We start from the raw sequence: 12,794 nt of genomic DNA, 5'->3' as shown, positions 1-12,794 counted from the left end.
TTTGCGAATTTTACTTCCAGTATTAGATCTAATTTACAAAATAATGTTTTCAGTTTGTTCTCCTAAGCTTTCATTTAAGTTTGACATTCCAATTATTGCTAAAGATATTTATAACTATATTACCCTGCAGGTCTTAATGTTTTGCCCCCAACCATATTCCTAACCTTAATCTCTAAAACCTTAACACTTAATCAATCGCAACCCTAAAAATTAATAGTAGCCCTAGACAGCTGCCCTCATTCATCAACTTTCTGGTTTGACGACTGAGAAACCTATGTGTTAAATAAGTGTCCGACTTTGCCACCAGATTCTGGTTGCATTGAGACTACGCAGTGTTTTTTAATTGACCTTTTGACCAAGTTTGTTATTGAACATGTATTTTCAAAACTTGCAGATCACAATCTCGTCACATGCGCAGTGCACAGGCACTGATAGTCAGTCACGCTATGACACACAACCAAAGTTGCGCAAGAATATTTTCATGAGTCTAACACGATACTAATGACAAGTTTTTCAGTCATCACTACAAGCATACATGCGCAGTGTAGACGACTAATAGATTTAGTCTATTAAATTAGTCCTAATCTCTTTGGGGCAGCAGTTATTCTATAGTCTTGCCTAATCTTTGAAGAATGATTGATGCAAAATGGGATTCAATTGACTAATAATTGACCAAGTTAGTGACACCCACACTAGCTTCCACAAAAGGATGGCACACTTTTTCTTTTATCGCTGCATGCCCTGCTAATAAGCGACATAGGCGGGTATTGTGTTCCCTTCATAAGCGATGCTCTGTGAAAAACAAAACTTTTATCTATGTTGACGAATAAGCAGCCAATCGGATTACCGTTCTACTGTTACGATTGAATCAGCCAATCCAAATCCCACTTCTGTATTTACGTGCATCACAGATACAAGAGGGCAATACTTTTCTGGAAGCTGGTATGATAGGCTGAGTATGTCAGTAATATAATAACAAATGATTTGGCTCAGCAAGTGCAAACTGATTTACAATAAGCCAATACAGTCTACGGCCTGGTCAAATCCAACCTTAGCGTAATCATAAATCATAACCGGACTCCCAACCCATTTTAAAATTACATTTCATTGCTATAACTTTTATCTTTCCATGTCACAAACATAAATGTGAAAATGAATATGACCCTTTTCTTTATTTGAATATGTTAAGCCTACCAACTCTACAATCATAATCTTCTGCCTTACTTACAATACTGTTATTCAGATTTCCTTTTACAAATTAAGCGTACTGCTACCCGTTCAGCGCATATTATTTTGCACAAGGTCCAATGCACACACTTGACCTCGCCCACGTATACGCGATGGTTAACGCTGTCAAAGGAACCTTGGAAAACATTATACTACACCATTCAAAGACAGAAGATCAGTAGCAAGAGCACGCTCTTATAAAACTATAGCAACAAAACATTTGTTGTATAGCATAAAACCTTTGTTGTATAACATAAAACATCAGACATATATTAATTGCATTGTCCAACTGAAACTTTAAGTCGTGTTCACACGGTCGGACATAATTTAGTTATTACTGGTAATAACTGACATACAACCGGTCATAGTGACTTATCACTGCATTCACTGGTAGTAAGTGACTTAAGTCCAACCGTGTGAACACGACTTTATACTACAAGCAGAGGCAAAATGAGCTACAATGAATAGGCTGTTAGATAAATGCCCGGGGGGGAGGGGTACTCAAGTTTGGTTTTGGTAGGGACGTGCTGCTGAGATTTTGGAAGTAGACCCATAAATATACCAATTTTTCAAGAAATTTGGACCCATTGATATACCAAAAGTCAACATTTTCGGCCGAATTTACCCAAAATTGTCTTAGTTTTTAAAAATTTTGGGAAAATTTTGAAAATATTAGCTAGATTAAGGAAAAATTGGGCTGTTTTCCGAAAAAATTGAGAAAATTTTGAAAAAAGGACCCATTCATATACCAAAATAGGCTTTGAAAAAGGGGTCATTGATATACCAGAAGGCTGAAAATGCTACCCATGTTTGCGGCACGTCCCCATATGGTCATTTGTACTGAGTACCCCCGGATAAATGGCCTTCCAACATTCTTTTGGATTGACTCAATGATGAAGCATTAATCTTAATGGCATCTGGCAGATTGTTCCCCAATGAAGAGGCCATAATAGAAAAGACCCTTTGACCATAAGACTTAGTTCTTGGAACTGAAGCTAGATTTTGAGATCTTGCTTGACCAGGGAGACTTTGTGGCAACATACGAATGAACAAGATCAGTCAAGTAAATCTGAGCTAACCCAGTCAGAATTTTGAAGGTAAAGAGGAGTCACTGTACTGTTGGAAAGCTAACCGGTGATATCAAAGCCATTGATTTGACATGGTCCTAAGTCCAGTAACCTGACATACCCAGGCCTTCGCCACAAGAATACAAGACACTGCCAACTTGCCAACTGTCAAGTAGTTAGTCATAACAACCTTTGACAAGAACTCTTACTTTGCTCTGACTACAAAAGAGTGGAATGACCTATCATATCACATCATCCAATCCGGCAGTGTCAATGATTTAATGGCACTAGCGTAGACACTTCTATATCTTGATTACTACTCTCAGCATAATTATAGCTGGCTGGCTTATAATGCTTTGAGCCCTGCCAGTACTCAAGAAAAACAACCACAAGAATAACAATGAAATACAGACTTAGCTTCCGTTAGGCGAGTTGGAGCAGTGTCTGAGCTAGCGGTGTTTGCACTCAAATGTTGAGGAAAAACAAAGCTCACACTCACAGGGAAAGGTATGGCTTAAATACATAAAATCCCAAGGCTCATTGTAATGGGTTTATTTCCCCCCAATTTGCATGATTTTTCCTGGGAGGGGGGAAATAGCAAAAAGTTTTGAATCAACATATTATTTGTTATAACTAAAATAACTGCAATACATATGGAAATATAAATGTGACCAGTGGATTCCTATAATCTTGGAACTAAGTCTTGCAACGCTTGCATGTAAAGAGAGAAAACTGTCACCCCTCAGTCTCCCCCATGCAATGTTGAGAAATGGCAGGGTAAATCATTGTTGTAGATGTCATATTTGTTCACAAACATAATATACATCATTTCCATGATCAGAAGAAATTCTGCACAGAATTTTGGCAGAGTGTGCCAAGCGTTCCAAGTACCTTTTTCTCAGATTCATTTCCTATAAGATCAATGTATTACTCTGTAGAAATAAACCATACGTGTATAATGTAGCAACTGGACAAATGTGATGTGATCTGTGAAAACCCTTCACATGGTGAAATTGATAATTTTTCAGTTTTGTAGACAGAAAGCATGGAAATGTAGAAATCTATTTAGAGCTGTTTTTACCACAGAATTAAAACCAGAGAACCAGGACTCCACCGCCATCTTGATACAGGCATGGAGCAAAAATTGGGGGTATTCGGTTTCCCTCGGAATGCGCACGAGGCATTCGTTGTCATGCAAGCGCGACATGGATGATGGGCGCATTTGAGAGACGCACTTGATGCGACCTGCACGCGAGTATCAAGACGCTTCAGATGAGACACAGAATTGTTTTCGTTCGTCTCCAGCGCACTGTCGGCAAAGACCGAATACCCCAATTTTCTCCCCATAGCTAATGGCGCGATTTATGCGTGGCGGTATAGGGAGTCGGTTCTCCTTCTCTAATTCTGTGGTTTTTACAGACATAATGTATGTCATTTCCAGGATCATAAGAAATTCTGCACAGAATTTTGACAGAGTGTGTCAAGCATTCCAAGTACTTTTTTTCTAAGATTGTAGACTCATGGTGAAATTTTTCATTTTTGAGTTTTGTAGAAAAAAAAGCTTTTTAGAGCTGTTTTTAAATTAAATTTGTACCTGTAACTTCAACATTAAAAGCTATGAGCAAAGACAGGTTGGAAAAGAGTTTTAGCCATTATTTACTTTATAAAACAAAATAAGATAATGAGACAAGTGAAGGGGTTTCATAGATAAATATTACCTGCAGGCTCTGACTTGCCTTCAGCATGTTGTCTAATATTACCATAAACAATTATACCCACTAGGCAGAACTTTTATTACATGTCTGTTTATCTATGATGACATTTTGCGAGAAAGTTTCTTCAAGTACTTGTTATTATGATCATCATCTAAAACAACCCCTAGACACAGGCTTGAATTGCCATTTAATATCTAATACCCTTGAAAAATCTTATTATTCAGTGCAATGGCCTTGGGGGATGTTGCGCAAAGAAGCTGGATAAAATGAGAAGAGTAAATGCCATATACATGTATCTTGAACTATCCTGACAAGATTTTAAAACAAAATTTACCACATTGTGTCATTTCAGAGATATTCATAATGGACATAGAGCTCCAAATTTAACTAATTGGCACCTGTGGCACTTTTAGTAAGTCGTTTAGAAGGGGTGCTTAATAATTTCTTTATTTTAAAGGTCAACCAAGACTGTTATACAAAACAATGTTGTTCAGGAAAACATAAATACTACCTTTACGTATAGAACAAATGTGGCAGCTATGTCAAGTTGGTTTTGCTGTGATTTAACTAGCATTTTTTACCATATCTTGTGCTAAAGGTGAAACAAAAAGGGGCAGCTTAGGGGCTGTCCATAATTTTCGCCATTTTCACTTACGTACAAAGCGTACGTAACTTTTTACCCCCCTCCCTCCCTCGAGTTACGTACAAATTAAATGGCGAAGGATTTCCACGACTACTACCGGTAATAGTAAAATTGAGATGTTGAGTTGGGGTTGTAGTTAGAGTTTAGGTTAAAGGTTAGATTATGTTTAGGGTTAGGGTTATATTAATGTTCCAGGAGGACAGTTGATTCTGGATTAACATGATTTTACAGATAAGTTGAGAAATGCTGAAAACCATATTTTCATGAAATCGAAAGCCATCAATAAATTAAAATATAGCTTAAAATGCAGCTCGAATCTAAACTAAATGACTAATGCACTCCAAAATCTGCTGAACATAATTATACTCTCTTTTCCACTTAGAACCCCCGGCATCAAATCATATATAGGGGGGGGGAAGGTGGACATCCTTTTGGCATGTTTGGTGTATGTTCTTGCAACATAAACTATGGGTTCCATGTCTTTTGTCGCAACATTGACAATCCACACATCGATCCTAGCTACTTTTTGAAGCATTTTGGTATGAAATAAATTAAGCATATAATGTAAAATAGGACCACTGTGCTGCTGCATATTAGACTCAAAATTAAAGCGAAAATCATTGTTTGCATGGCATGTTAAAGAAATTGTTCAAACGAATTGAACAGTTGGTTATAACTTATGAATAAAATATTGGAAAATACCATAATTTTTCACTTTCATTTTTTTATTGCTCAAACAAATCGCCATTTTTCTTACATTACACATGCCCAGGATTTTTACCCCTCCTCCCTCTTACGTCACGTTTGTATGCATAAGTGAAAATGGCGAAAAATGTGGGCGGCCCCTTAAACAGGTGCAGGTTTGGAAAGGTCACTGGGAGTTGCTAATTAGGGGAGGGTGCTATTTTTTATTCTTTGGAGTTCCCTTATATCATACAAACATGAAAGTGCACAAATCCTTTAAATAGTGAAAACCTTTCCTAAACTTGAAACAACTCTTTGAAACAACCTCAAATCTATCTTAAATTCTGCCCACTTTCTCTTCTCTCTTCTCAGTCTAAGGAAAACCCTTGAAAGGGTAAATTTAGAGAACCTTATGTATCTAGTTCTAGTTAATACTTTTGAACAAAACATTTTAAACCATTGCTTTGCACTGTAGAAAAAAACTAATTCTGTCAAAAATAAAATATGTAGGAAATGCTGAAAATTTATCTATTTTTATAGTAGTAGCAAAAATAGCATAACAATTTCAAGCTATATTTAGTGCTAATCAAATCATATCTGTAGCCAGGTTTGTAGTGAAGCTTGTTGCTAAGTGGATGACTCTCATCATCACATACATGCTAATGCTATATATAGTTCTTATATAGGCAATTAGATATAGGAATCTTTAAGTTATCCAGAAAAGTGATGTACCTGGGTACTCGTTATTTTTACATGAAATTTCAATATAACTGGCAGAGATACTAATTTGGATTTCTGCAAATATAACTGCTCTATATTCTATAAAAAATACAGCACTATTTTTTTGGATTACAAAAATATTGCCACATAAAATGAAACATAGCTAAATCCTAATCTTTTAGTTAGTTTTAACTGGCAATAAAAGTCATATTTTTGCAATTTGGGCCAAAAACATGCAATTTTGCATGTTCTCTTACAATTGTGGTCACACAATTCTAAGACTTGGCATTGAAAATCTTGAGCATAGGCCAAGAGTTAGCTTAATTTTATGTTATTTTTGGTAATTGGTTATGAAATAGATTAGAAAATGTATTGTGTGTTTTTTTAAAAATTAGAATGCATAACTTGAAATTAGTCTTTATACAAGTCTTGGACTTGATTGTTTACAGTATGCACAAAAACACCATAAAACACATGTTTTTGGTCCTTATTTCTAAAAATTGACTCAAAATTAAAATTTGACTTTCATTGCCAGTTAGAACTAACTAAAAGATTTATCTATGTTTCATTTGGCAAAACAGGATAATATTTTTTTAAATTTGAAAAAATTAGTGCTATATTTTTCTGAAATAGTAGTTATAATGTTATTCAGATTTCCTTTTACAAATTAAGTGTACTGCTAGCCGTCCAGAGCGTATTATTTTTCACAAGGTCCAATGCACACGCTTGACGTCGCGCACGTATACTGCGATGGTTAACACTGTCAAAGGAACCTTGGAAAAAACTATAACAATTTTGTATGATTAATCATGCAATGTGTGACTGAAATTCAGCACTTCCTTTGGTAAGTGTGACTCCACTGAATGAAATAAATTATTTTAAAAGAACTGCAATAATTCGCTGTAGAAGTAGTGATGTAACAGGATTAATTACAATAGCGATAGATGTAAACAATTTTTGAATGCATTGCCCTGCACTATAATTAAGCTGCACTTATCACCTCTCATGACTGTGTATGTGTGCAATCATAGATTGAATACAACACCGCTCTTTTCAAGGACACTAATCGTACAGGTGCGAGTAAACGTACACAGACTCTGCATAATGTGAAATTTCCATAGAATTACAATCCCGGTCTTAATGCCTATTCTTTGATAATCAATGGTGCAATGCAGAGTTACAGCGTATGTCTAGTACAGGGCAATATACTCAAAAATTGTTTAGACCTATCGCAGTGGTAATTAATTCTGTTACATCACCACTTCTACATCAAATTGCATTACTCAATTAGACTGAAGTCCATGAGCACTGTGCCTGTTTTAAAACTGCACACATGTTCTCTGCATTTTCCTTTTGTCATTATAACGAAAATAACTCTTTGACAGAGTATTTTTCCCTGGCATTTTCACTTTCTTTAGGTTTACAGTGTCCTTGTAGGTTGCTTTAAAATGTCATCTTGTTGTTGTTGTAGAATACTTCACTGAAATGAAATTGAGTATAAAAGCCCATTGAATTTAAAGTTCACCTAGTGTAATGAAGCTTCATCTACAATCAGTATTAAAATAACACACACTTACACTGCACAAAAAGGAAAGTTCACACTTGTTTAGACAATCACAGTTTAAATTGGAAATAATCTAAAATTAATCTACAATGGATCTGAAAAGAGTGTATTTTGCTTTATTTTCATATTTCACAAGTGTATGTCTGTGATAAGTAAACACATTTCATCTTAAAGAGGTGTGGTCTAATTTTTTGCATGCTCTGTTTTCTTACACTGAAGCAGGGTTGGTGTGATTTAAGTCAACTGATTTAAATCACGATTTAGGGCTCATATTGAAATTCCCTTATACAGGAAGGTGTGCACCATCCTGCAGCTTTCCTGTGCTAGCCTTCTTTTGTTAAAATCCTATAAATCAAATAAATCGATTTTTTGATTTAAAAAAAAAATTAAAAAAACGCCAACCCTGCACTGAAGTCTACCATTACAACAATGTTTCCAAATTTTGAGTTGTATTGCTCCAGCAGTTTAGATATGGGAAGCAAAAATGTGTATAGTACTATACTTCCGGTTCTGGTTACTATAATTCACCACGATTTTGGTCACACCATCTAACCAAAACATACAAGGGTGTTAAATTTTACTGCAGTAATGAGAGCAATACAAGCTTTCATCAGATGCAAATTTATCAGTTTTGATGACGAAAAATGGGAGATGATCCTGTCAATCGCGTTACTCCCCTTTAAGTAAATCATCATAACATTATGAGTACACCTTAAACATCATAGCAAATAATGGTTTCCTCTATCTTATAAACCCTTATTACAAAAAATGCATACTAATCTCCTTTGTGAAATACAATTTACCGTATTTCGTCAATAAACGCCCCCGGGGGCGTTACATTTTCCCAAAGGGAGGCGTTTATTCAAGGTCAATTTTAGAACGATAAATTCACGTTAAAATCACTAGGTAAACTTAAAACTCACCATAAAATGACGAACTACACTTCCGGGTTTCCAATCCAGATTTTCACCAAAAAGTGACGCTATTATCGACCATGTGGGCAACTTGGTAAGCTTACTACACAAGATAGCATGGAAATATCAGCATTTTTTAAACATCTTGGTTGAAAAAAGTGGTGGGGGCGTTTATTTGAGGAGGGGGCGACTATTTGCCGAAATACGGTATCATAGGCATCGTAACTTACATGGGATTTCAGGCTTGTGATGCATTTTAAAGTTTTGTGAGACATGCCATACTAACCTTGGTCTTTGCAATTTGAAGAGCATTATGTTTGCTGTAAACCCATGCAAAAATATCATTACATTCAGTCAAGGGTGTGGCTAACAAAGTTTGAGTGCCAAGTACCAATTCTTTGAGTTGGTGGGCTCCAGAACTGAGGGGTGGGCTCCACCACCTGAGAACCTCCCACCGTAGCTACAACCCTGAATGAAGTATTATGTGTTTTGTCTAATTTGCAGCTGTGTGAATTGTCCTACTTACCATTCCCAGGTATTTCTTCATAAATGAGGTATTAGAGGCAACAAAATGCTCCACATATGCATTTGATTGCTATATCACTATGATCACTCAAACAAGTATATTATGTGTATGCACAGACTACTACATACCATGAATCAACGGTCAAAGTCCCTGTGCATTGTATGCTGTGAATTCTCGCATATTCATGAGGGCCGATTGTTTGATCGTGCCGTGTCTAACAATCACGCCAGCCTCGTGTGCCTTTGCGTATCACGCGATAGAGCACTGATGCTTTATAAATAAAATATGTGGAAAGTGCGTAACAATTTTGCCTGTCACATTTCATGGAACAATCATCCCTCATTATCGGGTGATGCTGAGACTTTGACTGCTTGTACACATATGTTATCTTTTTCGTCCATGACTGTATGAACTATTTTTATTACAATTACCTGGACAGAAAAATGAGAGACTTCCATCGACATGTCCTACAACCAGTTTACTATGTTTCTGCTTATGCCATCTGAACATGCTGATATCCGACACAAAACCATGTGCTTCTTTGTGAGGATGCACAACACCCCCTGACAGGTAATTCCACAAGAAAATAGATCCTTTACTGTGGGAGAAAGTCAGTACATCTTTGTCATACATAGACCAACCTACAGAGCTAGGATGTAACTTAGTTTGCTCAATCATGGCAATAACCTTTTGTTCGGTAACATTCCAGACAAACAGTCGATGATCGGCTCCTGCACTGGCAAAGATGTTGTCATCCTTTGGATGCCATGCTATTCCAGTAATGGTTTTCTTGTGCTCTGACATGATGGCCATGAGTTTGAACTGACCGCTTGGCCTCTCCAGCTGCAAGAAAATCATAAGATATAAAAGATGAATTGAGTCTAAGCCGAACCCACAATGTTATGATTGGCGACTAAAAATTTCTGTGCAAATTCTGTGTCTGGACTCTAACCCACCCCCCCCTCCATCTGGGGAATTTGATCCTGTACAGTCCAAATTAATCTTTCAAACTGCACATGAAATTTTGTATCCACAACTTTTTGAAATAAATGGAAAAAATATTTTATGAAATGTAAAAATGTAAAGAGGTGTATCTATTCTTATTTGTTTTACACATACATGTATGGACCAATTTGTAGTGTCAACCATCATTGTGTTCGGTTGCAATGGTTCATTATGTAAAAACGAGTCTACAGGAGTCAACTTTCCTTAACAAACACAATAGGCCTGACCTATTGTTTTGTTTGAGAGTTGACTCCTATAGACTTTTAAAATAGCCTCATCTTTACATAATGAACCATTGTGACCGAACATATTGATGTATGATGCTATAAATTTGCCCAGATGTGCAAAACAAATAAGGCTAGGCATAGCATTTTACATTTTTACATTTCGTAAAATATTTTTTCCATTTATTTCAAAAAGTGTAAGGGGAACGTATAAGTTGGGGTTCCTATATTGCAGCATTCAGCATGTAATCCTTTCACAACAGCACACAAACACAAATGTGCATTGGAAGTCACAGAACGGGAGGGGGGCAAAGGATGGTGACGATGGGGATGGTAGCGGACAAAAGGGCGAAGCGGTAAGCCCGTCACGCCGATGACATAACGGGAAAGGGGGGATCGGTTGAATACACTGTAGCGAGTGTTAACAACTCCCTAACATGAACCAATGAAATGACAATGCAATAAACATAAGTTTGAAAGATCAGCCTCTTCTGGACTATGAAAATAAGTAATTTATTTTACGTTAATTTTGAAACAAAAATAGGCCTAAGTATACGGCACGATATATTTATAGAAGTCATTGTAGGTTTTTTTCTATCCATCGCTTTTGGAATACCTTGTTTATCAGTTGTCACTAACTAGCGCATAATACAATGGCATGTACATTGCACAGTTAGTAGACAATGAATGATTCAATCTAAGAAAGGGATCAAGGGCTTCTGGAATCCCTCCATCCCTTCAACAGGTATTCCTCAGGTCGAGTGTAAAAGTGCATGGAACCATTCTTTGCATGCTTTTTATTTTGCTTTTATTTCAGGATATGTACTGCACATTTATTACTTCTGTTAAAATTAATAATATTATCATTTCCTTTCATGTTCAAGTTTTATCAGATTGATTCAGAAGTTTATTTTGGCCTAAATTACATATTCACTTTCAGTCGTGTTTATAGCTCAATGATTGTTCATAAAAAAACCAATATAATGCAAAGAAACTAAGCAAATTAATGTAGTACAAAATGGTGCATCCAATTTGCTTTAAGCCCGCTTACAGAATCCATTTTAAACATACTCAAGAGAATGACCTTAATTATCTTAAGAAAACACTTTAAGTTCCGACCACTTACGCTAGCAAAAGATAATAAATTTTGTAAACACTGAAATTATCAAAACAATCAGAAATCCCATCCTGAAGACCCACTAGCACAGCAGAGCTGCCCACAATGATGGAACACCAGCAAAAGATAATAAATTCAGAGAGAATACACAAATTATCATTTAATAAATCCTAGCCTAGTTGTTATAGGGAATACATTATTTGATGATGGTAGAATAATTTAATAAATAATTGCTAATAAATCAATAATATAGCCAAGAATATGCAGTTAACAGCATAGTGAAAAAACTGCAATTACAGCACTAAAAATAACTTGCATAAGGATGCATATGGCACAGATAGCGGTTACGTAAACATATTCAACTATACCAAACCAATGTGTTCACAATTAACGTTTGATTTTGTAAGACAATGTCAAGCTTTCAAGAAAACTTTATAGAGAAAAAAATAAGCAAAAAATTAAATGGACCCCAATATCAAATTTGCATCATTTTCTTATCCAAAGTCCCCATTTCAAATTAATTTGAAACCACCATTGACCCTACATTATAGAAACTTTTAAGTCATCATTTAACATTTTCTCATTTGCGCAAAGGAAGGCCTGCCCTAACATATGTCAACATTCTAAAACAAGACACCGGACTTGAAACTACTGACACAGTGACATGCGTAAAAAATCACACTTCAATAAAAAAGCTCAGTTTGATGGAGTGTAATTACTCAAGCCAGACAAGTTAGCCTTTGGTATTTGTGTATTGCATTGCACTCTGTCTCAAGAAATCATGATAATAAAATTGTATTTTTAAATTAACATCCGCAGAATCTGGACACTCAAGCAGATGAGCAAATATTTGTATTTCCTCATTAAAAAAGTGTTCAGGACTGCTGAGATTTGATTTCTTTTTCATTAGCCAAGAGGCTGAGAGTAAATTAGTCACTTTATTTGAAGAGAGTGACCTTCTTTACTTCAAAGTTTATCTTCAAATATCTTTATATCATACGAGGCCAAATGTTTTTCAACATTTTAAGTCTTAATTGTTTGGCACTTAAACAAGGCGGTTCTCGAACCACGAGTCTCGCCTGCTTTCGCGATCGCCTGCTTTTACGATTACTTTTGGTAGAAGTAAATGAACCTGCAACAACCCATGGCGATTTGCCTGTTCAATTTGAGCTTGATTGGACCAATATTGGAATTTGACCTTTGATCCCTAAATTTTGGTGGGTCTCGGCTGGGCACAATTACCTGGCTGATGGTGACTGTAGGCCTACCCACCAAGTCTCATGCCCATCCGACAATTTTTACTAATTTGACCTCAGATGACCCCTACTGACCCCAAAATGACCTTCCAAAAATTGGGCTCTAAATGTTGACTGTACATGTCATGCCCA

At 36.2% G+C, this 12,794-nt stretch overlaps 1 protein-coding gene across 1 annotated transcript in view; it reads right to left on the bottom strand.

The window, feature by feature from the left end:
- The window catches only part of LOC140161350 (WD repeat-containing protein 17-like), a 73,321-nt gene that overhangs the window by 34,302 nt on the left and 26,225 nt on the right, over positions 1-12,794 (bottom strand). The window contains exon 2 of the mRNA XM_072184836.1: positions 9,492-9,903. Within this exon, the coding sequence (XP_072040937.1) occupies positions 9,492-9,903 (412 nt within the window). The remainder of the gene's footprint in view (positions 1-9,491; positions 9,904-12,794) is intronic.

This window comes from Amphiura filiformis, chromosome 9 (assembly GCF_039555335.1).
Source record: "Amphiura filiformis chromosome 9, Afil_fr2py, whole genome shotgun sequence".
NCBI lineage: Eukaryota > Metazoa > Echinodermata > Ophiuroidea > Amphilepidida > Amphiuridae > Amphiura > Amphiura filiformis.
This window is presented reverse-complemented; position numbering and strand designations above follow the sequence as displayed.